Source organism: Netta rufina (genome assembly GCF_964035555.1).
Source record: "Netta rufina genome assembly, chromosome: 1".
NCBI classification, from domain to species: Eukaryota; Metazoa; Chordata; class Aves; order Anseriformes; family Anatidae; genus Netta; species Netta rufina.
Genome location: NC_140123.1, coordinates 104,237,768 through 104,260,051, shown reverse-complemented (window position 1 = coordinate 104,260,051; position 22,284 = coordinate 104,237,768). Strand labels below are relative to the sequence as shown.

General features: G+C 40.5%; 1 protein-coding gene across 1 annotated transcript in view; it reads left to right on the top strand.

The window, feature by feature from the left end:
- URB1 (URB1 ribosome biogenesis homolog) overlaps positions 1–22,284 on the top strand; it is a gene marked incomplete at its 5' end in the record, with an annotated part of 45,703 nt that overhangs the window by 2,781 nt on the left and 20,638 nt on the right. The window contains 18 exons of the mRNA XM_084306329.1: positions 791–923; positions 1,657–1,753; positions 3,147–3,232; positions 3,573–3,698; positions 4,702–4,832; positions 5,988–6,183; positions 7,466–7,603; positions 7,975–8,148; positions 8,777–8,927; positions 11,463–11,585; positions 13,371–13,483; positions 14,206–14,325; positions 17,301–17,417; positions 18,078–18,216; positions 19,251–19,421; positions 20,451–20,647; positions 20,976–21,200; positions 21,734–21,913. Coding sequence (XP_084162455.1) covers positions 791–923; positions 1,657–1,753; positions 3,147–3,232; positions 3,573–3,698; positions 4,702–4,832; positions 5,988–6,183; positions 7,466–7,603; positions 7,975–8,148; positions 8,777–8,927; positions 11,463–11,585; positions 13,371–13,483; positions 14,206–14,325; positions 17,301–17,417; positions 18,078–18,216; positions 19,251–19,421; positions 20,451–20,647; positions 20,976–21,200; positions 21,734–21,913 — 2,617 coding nt within the window. The remainder of the gene's footprint in view (positions 1–790; positions 924–1,656; positions 1,754–3,146; positions 3,233–3,572; positions 3,699–4,701; positions 4,833–5,987; positions 6,184–7,465; positions 7,604–7,974; positions 8,149–8,776; positions 8,928–11,462; positions 11,586–13,370; positions 13,484–14,205; positions 14,326–17,300; positions 17,418–18,077; positions 18,217–19,250; positions 19,422–20,450; positions 20,648–20,975; positions 21,201–21,733; positions 21,914–22,284) is intronic.

The window sequence follows — 22,284 nt, the reverse complement described above, 5'->3', positions numbered from 1 at the left end:
ACTGCAGCTTAATTTTTGGGAAGAATATAAGTAGGCATTCCTTTTTCCCTTCTTCCCTCTCCCCTCCTCCCCAGTTGCTATTATCATGGCCTAAACAATAGTTTTGATTATTTAACTTCCCTTCTAATTTCTCAGGCAAATATTCCCAGTGGTCAGTGAGCAAGAATCCAAACTGAGAGTAAATCTTGGGATTTAGATCAATGCCAAGAACACGGCTACTGTGCTGCACTTAAGTGCAAGAAAATTGCCATCATTCAACTAGCACAACACCAAAGAAAAAACAAATACAGTTTTTCTTTGGCCTATGCAATGCATGTCATTATCTTTAATATCAGTTTTAGTTCCTATGGACCTGTTTGTGGCTGTAAACTGCATAAGCGTTTTTGGACAGAGGCCTCAGTCCTGCAAAGTATGCTTGGAAAAATAAGCTGTTTATAAAGAACTCTGGTGTTCTTTATAAATAATGTAATAATGTGTGTTTGGTCTAAATTTGTATTGTGATGTATAAATAATTGGTTACATGTTCAATTAAAGCTCCCATCAACTGCAGCAAGAGGTTTGCATGAGTGGGGATACATTCTGAGTGGCTGTCTTGATTGTTCATGTTGGGACTGGCTCTGCAAATTGCTTTATGCCTGAAACATCTGAAGGCTTGGGTGGATGTCAGAGGAGGAATGGGATAATTTATTTTGTTATAAAATCATCTTTCTTTCCGTTTTCTCTTGGGTTGTTGGTTTGCATAGCTGTCGTCCCAGAAATAACTTGCAGGTTGTCCTCTGTTTCGTTTTAGGATGAGCCGAGTGTGCCTTACCCTGTTGTCAGCAATGGTGGCTCAGGGACCGGATTCAGCAAGGGATGTGTACAGCCACTTTGATTTCAATAACAAATCTCTGCCTGGATTAGTGAAGAAAAGAGATAAGAAGGTAAATTAAATGTCTGTCTGTGGGTGTGCCATGGAATGCTATGTCTTGGCTCCATCAGTTTTCTTCTACCAAGTTATTTAAAACTGTTGCCAAAGACTCTTTTGCCATATTTTCATCTGCAAGAACGTGCCTCTTCCTTCCTGTCCTGTGTCAGGCTGAAATGCTTCTTGATTGTTTCTAATAGGCAGCAGAACTGATCTATGGGGCAGGAGTTTCCCATCTCCTTATGTAGGAAATCCCCAGGGCATGTTTCTGAGTCTTTGCAGTTGTGGGATATCTGGCAAGCACCCTGAGGTACAGCTTGCTTCGTTTTTCATCCCATGCTGATCGTTCTCATCTTGTCAGGGTGCAGAGCTCCTCAGGCTAACCTTCTTAACACTGCTATGTAGTATTTACTGTTTAACATCAAATGGCCTTGTCTGTTTCTAATAAGCTCTGATGAAATATAAAATGTGGGCTACCCTTTTCTGGCTTTTCACTGGCTAAAACAGAGCGAAAGTGGTGGTAAACTTCTGTAAACTATTCAGTTATTGGTTTATGTGAAGAGTTAAGTCTTTTTTTTTTTTTTTTTTTCCAATGCAAGGATTGTGGTTTGGCCCCACTGAAATAAATGGAGGTTCTGCAGTTGTTTTAATGGAGAGAGGATTGATACAATGATAACGAATTGTTACAAATTGTACACAACTGCAAAATTAATACTGCATACCAATGATACTTTTTTTCTTTCTTTAAGGGGAGACCTGATGTCCGTATGGCATATATTCAGTTTGCTCTCTCCTTTTTAATTGCTGGTGACAATGCAATCTTGGTACAAGTGCTGGAATTAAAAGGTATTTCACAACTGCTTACATTTATTTTAAGGTAGAGTCCTTTAAAGATGATAATAAATATGAACTATTTCAAAATGTGAACCAGTTAAAACAGCACTAATAAGATAACAAAGCATATTTTTATTTTTGTTACCCGAAAAACTTTAAACTACTTCAGTGTTTTAGTAAGTGCCTCTTTTACTTGAGAATAACATTTTGTATCTGAAAAGGCAGTGCAAAAATAGAAAGCCCTTGATCACACAGATCTAAAAAAAGTAAATGTAATACAACTTTTGAGGCCAGAGAGTCAATAAACAGAAAAAAACTACGTGGCCTCTAGACTTGCTCATAACACATACTGGATGTGTTTTATTATTACGTTTTTTTGAAAAGCGTTGAAGATGAAGTCTGCACTTACTTTAGTTTCCTTTCCAACCTCATGCAGGCCAACTCTTGTATGCTCTCTGAGACTGTTTTTTGTCAGTGTTTCAGGAGACCTATGTAACATCATTTGCATCCTTTATGGAAGCATTATATGTAAGCCCAGTCTGTATCTCTTGGAGAAGGGGTCCAAACTGACCTGACAAGGATCCAGAAAGTCAAATCCTACATACACTTAATGAAAACTTGATCCCTTATGTGCTGAAGTTGAATGTAAGACTTACGTTGGCTTCTGTGGTTTGAAAAGTACTGCTGATGTTTCTCAAGCAGTGAATTGCTGCCTTTGGTGTGGTTATGAAGGAATTCAAACAGGACTTTAAAACGGGACATCTGTTAGCTGGAATTCATTTCTTCTATGGTGAGGGAGTAAAACCAGGTCATAACTATTTACTTGTATTGTTCACGCTACCCTGTGAGCTGCAGATTTCCTTCAGTTGCTTGCAGTTGTTCAGTTCTTTCAGATCAGGGGATGGCAGTTTACAGTGTGCTGAGCCAGTCAGCCCAGCTGGCTTTCATTACCCTGTCTGGGACATTCCAGTTCTCTAAACTTGGAACGCACAGGTGAGCTGAAAGTTGAGGTAGCTTTAGATGTAACCTGCAAACTTTTGAGACTCATCCAGTGAAACAATTGTGAGCCCATCAGTGGAAAGGAAGCCCATCATTAACTCAAGTTCAAATACTGCACAGCAGATTGGGGCCTGAAATATATTTGAAGTTGACAGATGGCATTAATAACTGACCTGGGAAATTAGCAAGTTATGCTGAAAGTAAGTTTGGCAGCATTACATATTTGTCACTGTAGTTATAGACGCATCATCATTCTGAACTCTTACTGCAGCCTTTTGGTTCATTCTTAAAATAACAGCAAAGTAAATAGTATGACATTGAAGAGAAATGGGGATGAATTCACTGAAGTGTTTTAGTATGAAAATAGCTTTCACATCTTCACTTAACGTTTGAAATGTCGTCTTAGATTTCATTCCAGATATTCTTCGTTCTGGAATAAAGGAAGACAAAGTTTCTACTGTCAATCTTCTACTCTCCACACTGAAAACTAAGGTATGATATATACTTGAAATGTCTTTGCCTCCTTGTTTTCTGTTTTCTTTGCTGCTGGAAACAATTTGCACAATTTCTCGTAAAATACGCAGCTCTTCAGTATGTTGGCACCATGCTGCTGCAAACTGCTGAAAGTTTGTCCATTGCTGATGCTACCTGTTGGAGGTTGATAGCTTGGCTGTAATACTGTTTGAGGACTGCAGCTTGTTATGTCTTTCTGATGTCTTCTTTGAAAGTGAGTCATTGTGCAGCTAGTTAAGGATTTTGTGGAATGTGTTGCTAATTTGCCATTATTTTGCGATAACTTATAATAAAGTGTTTTTTTTCTAATTCTTTTCAGGTGGTTCAAAACAAAAATGTCACCAAAACACAGAAGGTGCGCTTTTTTACTGCAGAAGTGTTGAATCACATAGCTTCACTTTACAGGTGGAATGGGATTACTGATGTCAGCTCTGCAGATTTCAAGGTCTGGTAGCTTGTTTCTTGTCAGTTATATTCATTATCTTGCCTTTTTTCTTCTTCTTCTTCTGTGTTCAGCCCATGGGTTTTCAAATATCTAGCTGTGGTTAGGTAACCAGGAGTTCAAGAGGAGAGATCTGCTGGGGCTTCTGAAAAAGATACCCTAGTTTTCTGCTGCTTCTCACTGCTCAAGGAGGAGGGTTTGTTTCCCCTCCCTGACTGCCAGAACTGCCATGCAGATCTGTTGACCAGGGAGAAATGGGGCTTTTGCGTGTGAATATTGTACTCCATTGCCTGGACACATTGATGTCTCTATAGGATAATATGCCAGGAGCAGTGTTCTTACTATGTGCCTCATTTCCGTCCTACAGACTGATCTTATCTGAGATCTAAACTTCCAAGATAGTTGCCAGCCTTTTCAGCTTGCACAGTTTGAGAGGCTGGCAGGGTTTCTAAGGGTTGAGCTGTAGTTGATTCTGCTAGGCCACAAAATCACATTCCTAAAGTAATGTAAAAGATTAATGGAATTTGGGTTCACTTCTTTTTCTTCTTTTTGATAGGTAGGAGTATTTGGTTACTTCCTCCATTTTTGTACAGTGACTGTAAAGGCATTCATACCCTACCTTCTTTCCCTGAAACATTGGCAAATTCAGTGCATTGTTAGCTATCCATCTTTCTTGTCCTATATTAAAGTTGTTCCATATTCTGCCAAATTGGCCTACACTGCTTTACACTGAAGGCTTCAGTGACTTATTTTTTGTATTTCTGAACTTCGTCATACTGAACCTGCCTGTAAGGTTGTAAGTTTGTAATTTTACATCCTTGTCTTCAAAATCCCGGTGTGGCCTTTCCCCAATTTACATAAGTTATATATATCTAAATTAAACTTTCTTTTAGCATTTCTGTATAAAAGGAGCTCCATAAAATTTATAGAAGAGTGAAATTGAGGCAAAATTTTCTTCATTGATACTGAAAATCATGTCTTTTTTACTCCTTTTTGATTTTTCTAGGTAACTAAAGGTTCTGAAGATGTGGGAAAATTGATGGTACGAGAACTTGTTCATAATTTCTTGATGGACCTCTGCTGTTCTCTGAAACATGGCATAACTTTCTATGATCCAAGTCTTGGAACTTCTGGAAGGTAAATGATCAGTAAGCTGAGATTCTACATGTGCTTCGTGCTAGCAACAAGAAAGCCATCACTAGTTTTCTTGTCTGCCTTTCCAGGCCCTTGCAAGTTAACTTTGCTTAACTTTACTTCTGTCTCAGCAACTTGTAGCACAAGAAAGAAGTATATTGCTGTTTTTTGTTTTGCTTTTATTTTTAATTTCACAAGATCAAACTACTATATCTCCTTATGCCTCTGCCTACTGGAGTAGAGAGTGTTCAGCTATATTTGTAGGGATTTGGAGGCACTGGTTGTGTTTCTCTGAGCCATTTCAATGAATGACTAGATACCAAGTCTGTTATTGTAAGGTTTGATTCTGGACCACAGGTTTGTGGTGTGAAAATAAAATACCAAAGCTGCAGTGTAAACCAGATGGTAAAATATCTAATCTAATTTATATATGGTAAAACCAGATGTGGTTTATCCTAGAACTTGGCAAAATGTCACTGTTGATTTCAGTAATGCCGGAGTTTGGTCTGCAACACCTGATCTTGAAATACTGTTTTACCTTACTGTTTCCACTGGGTGACTAGTTAAAATATATGTACACTGATACGTTAATTCATCGGGAAAACAGTTTAGACTCTTGTGATTCTATGGAGGGACTACCATAGGATGCCTCTGCTTCATTATGTTAGCTGGTCAATGAAGGCAGTAGATCATAGTAGCAGGTACTGAGTGGTGCTAGAGCAAAATTTTAACTGGTATTAACCTGATATTTTCTCTTTGCTTAGGGACATACAGAAAAAAAAAGGCGGGGGGGCGGAGGGGAGGAGAACTGAAAGAACATGGACTGCTTTCAAGTTTAATATTAAAGCTGTAATAGTACATTTTCAGCTTTGTGAAGTTTGGTTAGAGTGTTTGTGAAACATTGTGGTTTTAGTTAAAGGTAATTACTATTAGTCTTGAAAAAAAAAATAGACATAACTTTAGTTCTTACTTTTCTCAATATAAACTCAGATTATGTGAACAGTTTGAGAGATCTTGCTTTGGATTTGTCCCAGTGACAGAGGCAATTTAACTTTTTGCATTGCAATATTAACTTGGAGTTGTAGAGTTAGAATTGCATGTATTGAAGTGAGGATTTCTTTCTTAAAAATGTTTTTTTTTTTTTTTTATCTTTGATAGGGGAGGAAATGTGGTGCTTCTGCGCTTTCTGCTTGGCTTAAAAACAGCAACAGAAGATGAAATGGTTGCTGATCTCGTGGTGAACATTCTTAAAGTATGTCCAGATCTATTGAATAGGTACTTCAAGGAGACTCAGTATTCCTTTGTTCCTAGAGTGAAGTCAGCTTGGATGGACAATATGAAGTTACTCAAAAAGGTAAGAGTATGAAAGATGCATACCACTTCTAAATAGAAATGTGCAATTCCAACACTCTTTCTTTTCCTCTGAAAACCGGAACAGTGTTGACTAAGCAATACTGCAGAAATACCCCTAATCATAATAGGAAAGATGGCAAAGTCAGACATTCCTGACCTAGTGAAAAGTTACCAAGCAAAGGACCTTTGATTGGGAAGCCTGCCTTTGCAGTTCTTACAGACAGATATTATAACACATTACAAGTGCTGCCATTGCTGTGTAAAATTTATTATAGTTTGGGTACTGTTGCCATACAGGACCCAGTCAGCCTGTGGTGTGGCCATGTTAGGTATAAACTAACAGAATTGTTTTTGACTTAGACCAGGTCCTCCTAGTGAAGAGTTTCACTGGAATGAATCAGCAAATAAGTTGAAGATCAGGGGGTGTTTTTTATTTTCGTATTAGAAACAGCTGTTCTGTTTTGGAAGAAACTCGCTTGTTTGAAGATATATTGTGTTCACAGCTGTAAGTGAACAGTATTTTAAGAGAGTTTATTAAAATCACTAAAAAGGCAGACAGGCACAGAGTTTCGTAACTAATTGTTTTAAAACAAACCAGCAATGAGGAAGTTAGGTGATGGAGTTTTAAGTGAGTTAAAAGGGAAGGACTTAATGGCTCTGAAATAACACCATCAATTACTGTGGACATGTTAGGAAAGAAGCAGCAGGATGCTGTTAAATGTCAAAGTTAGTAAATGAAGGGGGGAGAAATGGCATCCTGTTTTCTGTGGGTGCTAAGGAAAATGAGCTCTGGCTCAGAGCCATAGTTGTTTTAAAAAGTGTAGACAGAGTGAGCTGGAAGGTCATTTGCTAAAGAGCCCCATTTAGAGCAGGAGGCTGTATAAACATTTAACTAAACCAGGAAGGAAGAGATGGGCATAAGAAATAGCGAGATACCTCATGTTGTTGATACAGTTTTTGAGATACGGCAACATAGAAGCCTAGCTAGAAGAAACTTCTGTCCTTTCTGAGTCTTTCTCTGCCCCTTTGCTTTAGCTTGAAGTGAGGAAGTGCGACCTGTAATCTCTTAAAAGTGTTGGCTTGTAGCAGGGGTGCAGGTTGCATGCAGATGTTTCATTTCATTGAATAGCCTGAGGGGGATGCTCTTTAGCATTTCTGTGTAAAAGTTGATATTTAGTGCTGTCACCTATGTTTGAAAAGTCAGAGCTCTTTTGTAAATCATTCCTCAGAAGAAGCTGTTATCTCTGTGACTGTTAATTTTGATTAATCTGTTTTTATTTCAGATCTATGAGGTTCAACCAGAGATTTCCAACTCTTTTAAGACTTCAGAGTTCATTCCTCTTCCCAGGTTGCTTTCTATGGTGATGGTAACGACAGTCCCTGCAGTGTGCAATAAAATAATGTTCACCCAAGGACTAAATGTAAGAGCAGCTTATATTTCAGTGGATTTTTATGTCCTAATTAATACTGTTTGACTTAAGCGTGAGATCATCCAAGAAGTTTAAGTTGCTTGTAAGTTTTATATGGTCAATTGCAGCATAAAGCTGGCATGGGGAAACACTGGAACATGAACTAAAACCTATCAGTACTGCTTCCAGCAGGTATTCTCAAGCACCAGTTCTGCCAATGCTCCCTAGCAGTTTGGGCTGGGAATCTGAAAACCTACAGATTCTCTCCTGCAATCCAAAGCTTAGAAAGTAATTAATTCATTAGCAAATGTTAACATACAGGGAACGTTCAAAGCAGTAAGAAGAGTTACTGAAATATCATGAATTCAATTTCCCTCTTCCAGTTACCCAGCAAAGTAGTGAAGCACAGCATACTGTCACTTGTGTCAATGGTTCTGAAAAGAGCTTTGAAGAATATTGAGTACTGCTTGAATGAAGAAACTTGGCAAAAATCAGAAATCTACTCACTGTCAACGATGCAGGAATTTGTACAGCTGTACAGAGAAGCCATCAGCAAGGTACAAAGTAAAAAGGCAGTTGGGGTCTCACATGAGTCATTGCGTGGCAAGTACCTACTCCTCTGCACTTTCTCCCTAAGTGGTCGTGGCCTGAAAGCAAGGAGATGGTGTCTTGGCGGGGGGGGAAGCTGTGGTTTAAGAAATGTTAATAACTGGTGTGGTAATAGACTGATTTTCTTGCAAATCTGGCTGATGGAAATGTGAATAAAACTTTGTTGTCAGACAAATTTGTAACATCGGCAGCTGTTGTGCTGCAAATGAGTTTCAAGAGCAGGGTCAGAAGCAAATTCCCCTGGTTCAAGTAAATTGAAGTCAGCAGAGTTTGTTCAATTAGAAGTTACTAGACAAGGTAGCCTTAGAGTTGAAAATATGCCCCCCAGATAGAAGAAGAAAAAAAAAAACTTTTTACAGGAATCTTTTTCAATAAAACTTTCTTTCATGTATTTATGTTATGCAGAATTGAAGGTAAACTACTTGATTTCAGATCTTTTTCAGAGTGAATAGAAGATCAGTTGCAAACTTAGTGAAGAGCAGCAGCTCCTCATGTTGGCTGGTTGTAAAGATTTTCATTGGAGTGGCTTTGTCTCACACAGGAGAGTTAACACAATTTGTCTCCGTTTTCTTCTAGCTTTTACCAGACATGAACAATATAGTAGCTGTTTGGCAGTCCCTTCTGAAGCAAGGGAGTGAACGTCCTGATGGGCAAGAGGAGAAAAGGGAAACTGCGGTTTCCACTGTGGAAGAAACGACTGAGACAGCAGAAGTTGCTGAACAACATGGTAGGCAAAGCAGGTGAAGTCATCACATCTTACATGTGTGTGAATGGGTGGTGTAAAATCCTGTCCCCGTGTAAGGCAGTTCACCAGCAGAGTCCAGATACCAGCCATGCATTTACTACTCAGCTTTGCTTTGTTCAGTTCTTCAGGCAGTTTAATTCTGACCATTGTCATAATGGCCTAAAAGTTTGACATAAATGAAGGCTGGCATTGCTCCTGGGAGGTTAAGCAGTGTGACTTTCTGCTGTTGCAGTGTCACAGAATACTTGAGGTTGGGAGGTTCCTCTGGTGATGACCTGGTCCCACCCCCCTGGTCAAACAGGGCCACCTAAAGCAGGTTGCCCAGAACCTTGTCCAGTTGGGTTTTGAAGATCCTCCATGGAGGAAGACTCCACAACCTCCCTTGGCAACCTGTGCCAGTGCTCCATCACCTTAAAAACAAACAAAAGTGTTTCCTGAGGTTCAGATGGAGCCTGCTGTGTTTCAGTTTGTGCCTTGTACCTCTTGTCCTGGCACTGAGCACCACAGAAAAGAGCCTGGCTCCATCTGTTTTGCACCCTGCCTTCAGTTATTTATAGACATTGATGAGAACACCCCTGAGCCTTTTCGCTGGGCTAAACAGTCCCAGCACTCTCAGCATTTTCTCATGAGAGAGATGTCCCAGTCCCTTAATCACCTTTGTGACCCTTCCCTGGACTGTCTCCAGTAGCTCCATATCTCTCTTGCACTGGGGAGCCCACAACTGGATGCAGCTTTCCAACTGTGGCCTCACCGGTGCTGAACTGACAGGAAGGATCTCCTTCTGTAACCTCCTGGCAACGCTTTGCATAATGCAGCCCAGGACACCATTTGCCTTCTGTGCTGCAAGGGCACGTTGCTGGCTTGTGTTCAGCTTGGTGTCCAGCAGCATCCCCAGTTCCTTTCTGTGAAGTGCTTTCCAGTTGGGTGGCCCCCAGGATGTACTGGTGCCTGGGGTTGTTCCTCCCCAGGCGCAGGACTTTGTAGTTCCCTGTGTTAAACTGAACCCTTCTGTCCTTGATCCTCCTGTGCTAGTACAAGTATTTTGCTGTGACACAATAAAACAGGCAGGGGAGCTGAAAAATCCCTTTGGGTGATTTAGTCTGGCATGTTATTTTACCATGAGATCATTTTTTTGGGAAGCAGCTAGTTACTGTGGCTATACAAATGCTTGCGTTGCTGTAAGCACAGGAGTGGAAACAGGACACAGAGGGTTGTTGTGGAAGGCTTCAGTTTTACTCTCACAAAAACAGTGTCCTTACTGAAGGACTTGCTTTCATTGTCCCATTGCAGGGAACTGGAATTTTTAGTACTCCTCTGTAGCTTGGCTAGCAGCCTGCAATGGTTTGCTTATAGGCTGAAGATAAATCTACAGACAGCTTTGTGCCCTTGACAGGGCATGCTCCACATTGAGACTTTCTGGAGCAGAGAGTTCTTCAGAGAATGTCCTTCTGTGTGTGACTTCAGGCAGCGGATTAGTTCTCAGTGCTGACCCTCCAAGGCTACTTACTGGTAGAGTGCCTGCTAAAACCAATGGAGCAGCTATTTTTATTTATTTTTTTTTTAAAGAACTGTAGCTTTAGTTTCTCTTCATGCTAGAATGTTAATATTCTATTAGTTACTCTTAGTGCACCTTTTGCAGCTTTATTTGCATTGTGGCAACCAGAAAATTCTCTTTTAATGCAATTTGAGACTCAAGAAAACAATGACAACGTTTGTGTATGGCATCCATCCAGTTCTTCATGGCTCCCTGAGGGAGAGCTAGTTAGCAGGAAGAAGATAAGTGTTAAAAAAAAGTTCTGGCTGCCTTTCATTTATTTTGCTTCCTCTCATTAGTAACTGGATAACAAGTAGCTTTTATGCATCCTCATGTTATAAACCGAAAGAATACTTAGCTGTTGAAATAGCTTCTCGTAAGAAGTAAATGGCTGCCTTAGCTGGGGTTGGCATTTCTCTCTTCCAGATACATGTTGTCATCCTCCTCTCAAGACATCTTGAAAAAGAAATAAGGGAAAGAAAGAAATCTTTAACTGAACTAATAAATTAGTGTGTTGGCTTATGCCCTTCCCCAGTCAAACCCACCTGGCATTTGGTTAAAATAGTATTGCCCCAAAATAGCAGCCCGACTATCATCTCTTCCTTTCCTTTTTTCTTTTTTTTAGTCTTAAATTGAACAGCAGTGGAACTGGCTGGGTTCTTCTAGAGGGTGTTAAAATGTTGAGGTTACCTTTATCTGTGTGAGCACTTCAGAATCAAAATAAAAACGACAGTTGTCTCTTCAAGCACTAAATAAGTTGATAGAATACTTGTAAAATTAAAACAGGAATACTGGAAAAGGAAATTGGGGATTCCATAATGTGTCTTTTATTTCTGTTGTTAGTGAGGAAGGTAAATGATCAGTTCATAGCCAAGTCTATTGAAAATATTGTTAGTGTTTCTCATGATTGGTACTATAGGTGCTACACTGTTATTTCTTGATGTGAAGGAAGAAGGAACTAATTCTGCTAACGATTGATTTAGGTTCAGATGATGCTGAGACACTGTTCCTGAAAGCTGCATTGCTTCAGGTCATATGCCTTTATCAGAAGGTTGTGCCCCACTTGGTAGCACGGAGCAACTTTGATTTTAGCAAGCTCTTAAAAGGTATGTGATGCATATTTCTTTTACCTTCATTGGTGTCACTGGCTATTTGCAAAGTAAGTTACTTCCACATTCTTCTTAACCGCAATGATACAGATTTTGTTTTAACAGGATAGGTCACAGAAAGTTTGGGGTGAAGGAGAATCACGTACCAATTTGCCAGTCTTCTCTGGAAAATCTTAGCATTCAAGTATATATATATATATTTTCAATTTGCTGTGTTGTTCATTGTTTTGTTTTTATTATGTTTTTTGGTTTTATTATGGTTTTGCAGCGTGTGGGGAGTAGAACAGCATTCTATATGGCGTTATGCTGTGAAAAACCCATACGAGGAAGCATGTTAGCAATATTGTTGTGTTTTGTCTCTGGTGTCGCGTTCACTGGGGGTATGCCTCTTCACACAGCAGGAGTCAACAGATGTCCTGTACCTGCTTAATGCAGCAAGGATGATGACCCACAAAATCATGGGCTGTGGATAAGATCTTCCAGTACTGCTTGTGGTACAATAAAGACAGCCATTACTCTCTTCATTTGGAGGAGAGAGCAAAATGTTATTTGGGCATTATTGCTGTCTGTGGGCCAGCAGAGCTCATAGGCCGCCAAATTAGAACAATTGTCCAAGTCCTAGGCAGGTCTGGGATTTATAAGAATGAGAGTTTTATATGAAAGCCATGCTTAAAGCCTGTCAGGGGGGAAAGGGGTTTTAAACAAACAACCACCCCCACCTCCTTCTCCCAAATCAGCTGTCTTATCACATAAATCCAAATCACACATCCTGTTTGTCGCGTTATTTCTTCCACTGCTCTGCTTTTTTTCAAAATGGACAAAAGGCAGAACACCTTCTTGTGAGGCAAAAATCTCTTTGATGGTATGTTTTGTTACACAATAAAATAATTAAGTAGGAAAATAAAGTGTCAGAAGGGAGCTTGGATATTTGTTTTGATGAAAGAGGATAAGGTAGACAATGATGTGGGGTAAATTAATCATGAAACTTCCCTCCTTTGGATTCCAGCTTGGGAGTTCTGTTGTTCCTTGCCCTGACTGAAACATACTCTCCAAAGGCAGCATGTTTTTCTGCCTTTTATCAGTGTGCACATTAAACAGCTGGTACTATTTTACTTGGTCTTGCTGTTGATTAGGCTTTTGATGTGATGCTGATTTCTTAAAATTTACTGTTCTCTCTCTGATGTGGACCACAAAGGTGCTATACAGACTATGAAAAGTACGCTGCCATCAAAGCTTTATACAGCTGATCTCAGACTGCAGTCAAAGTGTGGACAAGTCAATTTTTGGAGCTCACAGTGAGGGTCTCTGCACAACTTTGTGACCTGTAGGGTGAATAGTTGTGGTGTTATGCCATAGCAGTTGTGAGCAGATGATAAGAGCAGTGCAGGAAGAGATACAAATGTGAAGTTCAATTACCTATTAAAAATACTGTAATGTTATAAGAATTAAGATCTGCTGTTGACTTAAATTCTATACTTTGGTCTTGGCTTCCTTTAGGACGCAGCTTTTCAGGGTAGCTGAGACTGATGGAAGAGATTTTGTATTCAAAAAACAAGCACAGCAATAGCTTGTGCTGGGGGCAGGTGTGACTCTTCCTGCTGGGTTCCAGCCTTCGATTGTCCAACCATGATAGGTTTGTCTGTGTGTGCAGGTCTCATGGTCTGGAAACTTAACGAATTGCCAATTTATCTCAGAGTGGTGTTTTGAAACCTAAAAAGTAGTGTTCCTGATGATCTCAGTAAGGTATTCCAAAGTTGATAATTTATTGCTTTCAAACCTCAGGTATCGTCACTGAACAGGGCCTCCGAGAGGAGGTCCCCCCTGTTCTGCAGTACCATATACTGAAAGTGGCATTGGAACTTCCTGCAAATAAATTTGCCTGGTTCAGAGTACAGGTAAGACTTCAAGGCAGATCTATGCTTCTTTAGCCCATAATCCTCAAATCCAGAACTGCCTGGCTTTAAACTAGTCCCAGTCTAGTTCTTTTAGAGGGTAACTCTTTTTGTATCACCGGTAGAAATTACAGACTTAACATTAGTAAAGAATTCTTTCTGAGCTGAAGAGTTTTTAGCAAGGACAGAAATTTTTGTCTACCTAAAGAGGGCTGACAGGATTTCTTCAGCTCTTGTTGTCCTCAGAGAACTGCAAAAGTAAGAATTTTCTGATTTGGGGAAATGGCTGGAGGATCGTCATTTGATATTCGGATAGTGTTCAGCATCCCTGTGACTTGTATTGTTTTCCTTTCTTTGAGGATCAAGTTCAATCTCTTAAATGATTACGGTTCTGTCTTATTCAGGCACTACTTGTAGGAAATCTGAATTCCTGGGTATAACAGAAATATAAGCAGAACGGATGATTGTGGAGAAAGGTGGCTTTATCTGGGACTCTTGTATTAGCTGGTGTTTCTGCTACTCCTCTCTTCTCCCATTTTCAAAAAAAAACCCCGCATTATACTTATCTTCCTGGTTCACAGAATGCAATCATCCCATTAACTGCTGGCTTTGGTACTTTTGGACTTGTCTATAAAATCATATACTTATTACATATCTGCTGTAGTGCAAAATAATCCTGTACAGTTTTGCAGTACCAAAGGAATTTTATTATATTTGTCTTATAGGATGTCTCTGAGACAGAAAAGACAGCCGGTGAAAAATCAGTATTTTATTTACTGATGAAAATGTTCATTACAAGTAACCAATCTCATCTGAAAATTTCAACCAAAAAGCTGATTATCAAGGTAAGTGTTTGATCTGAAATATCAGGATATTCACTGTATTCCATTCATCTGAAATTTCAAGATCCTAAGAACTTTTCCTTAAAGTAGGTAGATACGTTTACTATGTACTTGTGTGGACAACAGAGTCTTCTTTCCATTTCCTGTGACTGTTATTGGAAATTGCTGTAACCTATTAGCCAAGTACTCTGTGAAAGCAAATGCTGTCAACTGAATTTGCTGCAAGAGTTGATGAAACAGTAAGAAAAACATCTTCAGTGTTTGTCCATCCCCTAGGCTGAGTTAAATGTTACGATGTAGTTTGTGCCTGCAATGGCCTAGACATTTGATCAAGCAAAGATTAGTTTTGATCTTTCTTTTTTCTTTCCTTTTTTTTTACCTTGATGTATTTAATCTGCACTTTGTCACTCTTGCCTTGCTCAAGTCTTATGTTCGCTCTGCCCTTATAAAAATCTTGTTAGTCTGAATCAAACTATGATTTAAGGAATGCTTTTGTCTTAAAATGAAATAAAATCCACTTCTGTGCATTTAAGTAGGAAAGATCTGACTTTCAGAAGTGCTCATCAACTACAAGTCTCAAGAAGACTGAGCATCTTTTAGTTATCTTAGTAGGGATAGTCCTACATTAAAAACAAACCCAACCAAACAAGCTGTCTTTCTCCCTGAGAACAAACCTAGAAAGGTGTTCTGAGCCTTGACCATAATGTCCCGTAACTATAGTTGCGTACAAGTTTATCTATATAGCTTCTTGTGTTTAATTTCTGCATTTAGCTTCAATTACAGGGCCCAATTGTAACGTCCAGTACGCTAAACCAAAGTTAGAGTGATTTAATTAGGTTGTAGTTCCCTTGATCACTGCAGGGGACTAGAAGCAGGTTAACTTTGTCTTGCAGTGATGAAGAATGTCTCAATCCAAATCTACCCAGTGCAGTTTTTCTCGCGTATTTGGATTCTTTTGCTGAGTGGGGTTGTGGGCTGCCTGACTCATTCTTGTTTCCTCTTTTACTTTCAGTCTATTTCATTTTCTCTTAGAGAAGACAGAAGCAGTGAAGTTAGGGCAGTTATGTCAGCAGAAAGGCTGCTAAGAATAGATGCTAATGAGTGTGTTTTGCTTATTTTTCAACACCGTGCTGTATAATCGGAAAGCATGTTTTTGGATTTCACATTCTGTTCCTGCCTGTTTTCATAAGAGCTGCAAGTGTATTTCTATTTTGAGACTCTGCCAAAAATAGTGAGTTATTTAAAAATGGATCTTTTTTCTTTTTTTTCCTCATTAAATGAATTATCCTGTCAGTTTCTTGTAAGCAGCCGTGTTATTTTTATAGCTGCTGGGGTGTACACAGAGTAAATATTGAGCAAATGAGCTGTGATGGCTTTCTTTGTATTCGGGGTATGGGGAGAAACAAAGGCATGGATTCATCCCGCATCATTTCAGGCATCCAACGTAGGTGCCAGAGTTTGGAACCTGTTCAAGGTTTCTTCTGTTGTTGGGAGTGAGGGACAGGCAGATACACCATTGTGTAGTTCAAATTGCCTGCCATCTGGATGGTCCTTCAGACAGCCATTCCTCCTCCTCTTCCTCCTACTCCTTTCTCTCACAGAGGGAGCAGAGGTTCGCCAAGTTCCTCATTTGGGTGTCTCAGAAAAGGGCCTGAATTTAGATAGGGTGAAAGTGGGCAAATTTTTCTAAATATGTTAACACCTGGGACTTGACTGTGGTAAAACTGTGTCTACCTCCCCACCCAAACCACCTACAGGTATGCCCAGACTTCTCTCTGAGCAGTGGTCATGGCCTGCAGTTCATTTACTCTTTACCCATTCACCCAACTCTTTTCTGCACAAATAGCCTGATTTTGATTTAATTTAGCAATGATTTTTCTTTTGTAGTCTATTGGTAGTTTTCAGTAGCCTCTCAACAGGCTGTTTTAATGGTTCTGGCCTTTTTTTTTTTTTTCTTACTGTAACGACACTCTGGGGTCACAAAGAAGCACAACCCACTTAAAGCAGCACAGCTGGCTCCCCCGAAATAGCAAGAGTAAGGTTTGTTGAGGTGGAAGGGATGAATGCTCTGTGACCAAACAACTCAGTGGTGTTTGTGCTGACTGACTGCTGACAACAGCAGGACTTTGCTGTGTTGACCCAGGAGTCCTTCTGGCTCTTAGCCTTTGGGAGACCTTCCTTTCCAGTGTAAGGCAGTGCTGTGGTAGGTTCCTGTGTCCCTAGTGCTCGTTGAAGTCTTGCCTTCCAAATGCATAGGAAGGAAAGCTCGTAGTGAGATCGTGACATGCTTGCTGTCCGTCAAGTGGACAGCTGCTGACAGCAGACTTGAATAGTGTGCATGTGGGATCCATCCCATACGCGTGATCTGTGTGAGGACAGGAACAAGGTGGAGTTGTGCAGGGTTTGTGCTGCACACAGCAGGTGAGAGGAGGACAGGCTCTGAGAAGACAGGAGCAGAAAGAAGAAGCTGCTGTTAGCTGATTTTTCCAGTAGGGATTAAGCTGTGTTTTGCCTCTTTGGTCATTCTTAAAGACCTCCATTCTCTTCCCCGTGGCTGCTAGGACTGCTTCTTGCCCGCTTCCTACAGAGCCTGTGTATGTCTGGCAGAGCTTAGCAGGTTTCATTCATCAGCTGTAACCCACTCGTGCCTCACCTCTCAGCTCTTCCTGGGAGAGCAGTAAGCAAAACAGCAACGATGAAGCCTTGGCCATAGTTAATCTGAGGTCAGCTGATTAAATCTTGGGAGGTTTGCTTTCATTTGAAGAAATGCATTCATTTTGGGACTGTTATGGAGTTAGAGTGGCCCTAGTAAGTAGGAATAAGGCCTCTTGAACTGGGGGCGTGAGAATGACAGCTACTTCTTTTCAACCACCTGCTCTTCTCTTCGTTTCTTTCCAAGAAGAAAACATGAATTTGCAGTACAAAGAGATCTATATTTTTATTTATTTTTTTTTACCCCCTTCTGTTTTTCTGGACAGGTTTTACATGACAGTGGAGTGTTTGAGTACACATGGAAGGAACTTTCAGTTTGGCTGGAACACTTGGATAATACAAAAGAAGACAAGAAGGAAGCAGTGATTCAATTTTTGGAAAGGGTAACAACTGTGCAAATTAGCTGGATAAACAATGCCAGGAATAGCATTAATGGAAACTAATTATTTCGTTGCTGTTGTTGAGAAACCTCTCAGAGATCAGTGAATGAATTCTGAGAAAGGCAGTGCTTGTAATTCTTTACTCAGAGCTGACAGCTTTGTCTTGGGTGGGAGGAGGGTGAAGTGATCTGGAGGAAAACTAAATCTAGAAAGATAAGTTGTTATTACAGGATTGTTGATATAAGAGTAGAGCGTTTGGGGTGGGGGGATAGCTTTTGTCTCCTCTTCTTTACACAGTAATACCTGCCAAAATTATCAGACCTCAGAAACTGGTAGTCTTTTACAAGAAAAGTTGATGTTTCCTGTTTACTTTGCAGGATGTTAAATGCCCAGTGCTTCCTTTCCATAAGTTTCCCCTGGGACTCAGCCTGTGGTAGCACTTCGGCTGCAAAATTGCAGTGGACCTTTCATTTTCCACCAGGCACAGGTCCAACGTGCAGTGGTAACCACAGGCAGATTCCCTCAGACGCATATGGGAATTGTCCTCCTAAAACCTCCCTAGCTTCCAAGAGCTTTTAGCCCATAGTCTGTCTTAACAAATCATGGTTTCTGTGGACTTACTAGCCTATGCACTTACATTTCTCTCTCAACCTTTGTTAACAGATCCTGCTGAAACTTGTGACAAACCCCTATCCATATACAGATAAAGCGGCAGATGTTGTCCAGGAGGCCAGCATGCTCCAAGTTAATATGTTTAAGCAAGACTCTGATAACGTCAGCATCCCCATCTCTCACATTGATGGTATGTGGCGATTCCCTCAACAACAGGGTGCTCTGGGACTTTGTGCTAAATCTTCTAGCTGTAGTCAAGCAAACTGAAGACTGATAACCATAGAATTCTTGCTTAAGTATATATTTGTAGGAGTTAGGCTTCTGGCTATATTTAGTATCAAAAGTAGAAGTCTGAACTGCAAAGTTACGTCTTTGCCCAACAAAGTAATTTCTGATGCAGCTATGGTTTTCCAGCAGTATTTTAAATCTCTCTTCAGGGTCCTGCAGCAGCATTTTCTGACTAAAATGAAAGCTATTACATTTCCTCCCCTGGGGCTGCTCATCTCCATTCATCCATGGATGTTGGGGTGCACAAGGAGCTTTCTAACAAACGTGGCTGGAATTTTGCTGCCCGTGCTGTCAGGGACCAGTCACAGTCCTACTGCAGGCAAAATCAAAATTCTGCAGATGTGGACACTTAGCCAGCTTACCATGTGCTAGCTGCTCTGCTGTAACTGTCCATGCGTAGGTTTCTGCAGTACATAAATTTAAGATAATTGAGGTACTTGAACACTCAGTCCCAGATGGATCGGGTGCCTTAAATTGGCTCTATTACCAGCCACAGAATATGTGGTAACACTATTCCTCATATGTTAAATCTCTTGCTAACTCTTTCATGACCAAGATTTGGTTCTCTGTCTATACCAAGCTGAAAAGCTCTTCAAGGACTGCCCCAGCTCTTCTTTTTATAGGGAAGTAGCTGCTCCCTTTCTACTTGCCCATACATGTTTCCTGTCACCATAATGATCTGGTAGTCCTTACCTCATGCAATCATGGTTTTAGCAGCTGATGCACCTCTTCTCTTCCCTTCTGTCAGCTCAACAGTGGTGTTAAATGGCAAGCCCTGAAATTGAGCACTGTAAGAATGATTTTTGGCCTGTCTTTTATCCCTTTTCTGCTTTGGGTATTCAGAAGCAGCCTCGTTTTCCTGAAGTGTTGGATTATACTTCCATTGGTACCTACTTAGGCTGAATCCTCTGCTTATACTTTTTCTGCACACGATAGATGTCCTTGATATGGTGGATGTCCTAGTTGAGGATAGTGATGGCCTAGATGAAGAAATCGGGTTCACTTTAAACGAAGATACCATTATCCAAACATTTCCGTTCAGTGCCGTTGTCCCTGCTGCGTTAGAAGCCAGGAATAAACTGCTGCTTCAGGCTGAAAATGAAACAGGTACAAACTTTTTTGTTTCTCTGTATCATTCATGGGAGTGGGCTCCACAAGACCTTATTATTACCATTGCCAGCAGAAAGAGGTACATTTCCATGGTTTTCTTTGCTAAGGAGAGGCTTATGAGATGGGTCCTTCTCTCCTGACCCTAGATAAGCTCTTCCTTGGTTCCTGGAGTAGGAAAAGAAGTGGAAATGTGGGCACTTTACAAACTACCATTAAAATGTAGGGAACTCTATTGTGGGAGAGCAAACTGTCTAGGTGAGAGCAAGAGAGCTGACCTTTCCCAGGTGAGGTGCAGGGAAGCGGAGGAAACAAATAACCTCAGGCCAGACAAGAAAGCCCTTTACAGAGGGGACTGAGGAGCAGTGCAGAGTGTCCCTGCATGGATAATCTTGGCATGAGACAGCTGTGCTTCAGTAACACAGGGTACGTGGATCCTGACAGGAAGGTGGTTTCAATGGCTGGAGGCAGAAAGGATTTGGTGAAGTCACAGCGGGAGCTGTTGGCTTGAGAGCAGGCTTTGCTAGCCTTCACCTCATTGAGTCCAATGTATATCTGGCTGTTGAATAGCTTCTGAAGTGGAACTTTGACAGGTCTGAAATAAAATCCTCCAAATTTAACTAGTGTGTGTTAACCTAAGTGTATTCCCTCCAGTACAAATCATTTCTGCTCTTATGTAGTGCTGGGCTGGAGTCATTACCCATCAAAATGCAGGCAAGTTTAGCACAATGCAGTAAGGACAGAGTTAGTTTTATGCTTGTCTGGAAGGAAACAGGCCAATCTGAGCGTGTATTTTGAAGTAGGGTGATTATTTACTTTGCCAAGGACTACTACAGATACCTCAGTGAAGTTGGAACACTTGTCTGGCTTGTCAAAAACACCTTTTAATCCTATTCAGTACTTTTTAAAATAATGCTTTAAGGCTTGTTGTCTGGGTCTCAAGGAAAGAGGGTTGCCTTAGTGTGTGTGTGTGTGTGTTTATGCAGATTACTTCAGAGGTGTCTTTTTCTTTTTATTTTGCCTTTCCAGGAGCACACATCGTAGAGTATCTTGTTGCTGTTTTCACTGACCTTCTGCACTCTCAGAGAGATGCCCTTGCCCTCTGCTTGATGTTCCAGCTGTATGATAAAGATCTGCAGTCCCTGAAAGTTTCTAAATATCCTCAGCTCTACCAATTTAACCAGTACTATAATCTCTGGATACCCCAGCAAGTTCAGGAACCTGTGGTATGGAATACCTGCAGTTACTTGAATGCTTGAGCCAGTGTTACAAAAAAGCCCACCGTGTATAAAGGTTACATTTTCTTTGGAAAGTGCATTTACCTTCAGCTAATCATGACTTCTTGATCCCATCGGGGGGACACAAATGCACTTAAGGGTATTTCTCTAACAACAGGAGAGGTCTTTGCTGTGGCTGGGAAGTGAAGCCAGAGCACAAGGGTCCTACTCTGGATTGTCAGTCCAGGATACAAAACAGGTAGCTAAAGAAACTTCAGGTAATACTCGTCTTTAATTTTCTCTTATGTGTTTTTTTTTTTTTTTCCATTTTAAACAGTTTAAAAAATGCAAAGAGGCGTGCAAAGAACCTTCTCTAGCCCCAGATTCTGTGTTTGCAACTGTGCTAAAGCAGGCCTATGCAAGAGGAAGCAGTACCTTACTGGAAGATGATATCCAGACAAAATTGAGAGACTTGGCTTCCCAGCTCCCATCTGAACAGCTTGTATTAGGAGTAAAGCATGTGTTGCTGTACCTGAAATCCACAGTGGAGGACTTTGGCAATGTAAGAGTGATGTGATGGCACTGTGGGTTTATTTGGTTTATTTTAATGCAGCAAGTACAAATTACTTTGCTGTTAAAACTTTAGGATCCAGTTCTGCAGCTTTTTTACATGTTCATCTCTCACTGAGGCTATAGAGCATCAGACAAACCTGCACCTAATTTTTAAACAAATATCTAACCTTTTAATTGTTGAGGACTCTGATTTCTTTTGCATGGGTTACTTTGCTGATTTGCATATAGTGCAAATAAACTTAGGATTTTAACTTGGTTCTTGGGTCTCCATAAGAAGCCTTTTTGGAGATGAAATTCATTGGCCTGTGTTATATTGGAAGACACACTATAAATGAAAATCTTTAAGTATTTGTTTGGTACCATGAGAATTTTGTTAGAATCAAGTTTCTACAATGGGGAATTGCTTCCCCTAGAAAGGTTGTCATCTGGGAAGTTCTTAATTTGTTCTGTTACTTGTTAGATAATTGTCTTTGTCTCCATCTTCCTCTCTTCTCAATTTCTAAGATGTCTGTGTTTTCACAGCTTAGTAAAACTTCTGGTCCCAGCCTTGTTGACTTCTTTTTGGACCTGCTGAGCAGCTTGTTGTGCCGGGGAAATGAGATAGAGCTGGGTAATCGGCAGAAACAAAAAGAGCATCAGAATGCATCAGATCTCTTTATGGATGAGGAATCTCTGATTACAGAGGAGTCTTCAGATGACAAGGTACAGAACCCATTGATATATGGCCCAGAAGCTTACCTGATAGTAAACTTTGGTTTGATTTATTCATCCATAAGTTTTACTGAACTGTTTATTAAAGCAAATCATCTGAGATTTGAATGATATTTTACCACAGATTTTGTTGATACATTGTCACCAATCACCAGAGCATGAAATTGGCTAATGAACAGTGACAGAGAACAGGGAAACTCTTCTGGATCAGGCTTTGTGAGTGCTGTGACTTGATAAGTCTTGAGGATTTCTGGGATTTCAGTTAGGATTAAAGTGTGTCTGTTACATGATCTCTGTATAAGGGCTCAAATAGGATTTTGCTGCTTTGTGGGAGCTTACTATAGCTTTTGCCAGGCCTTCAG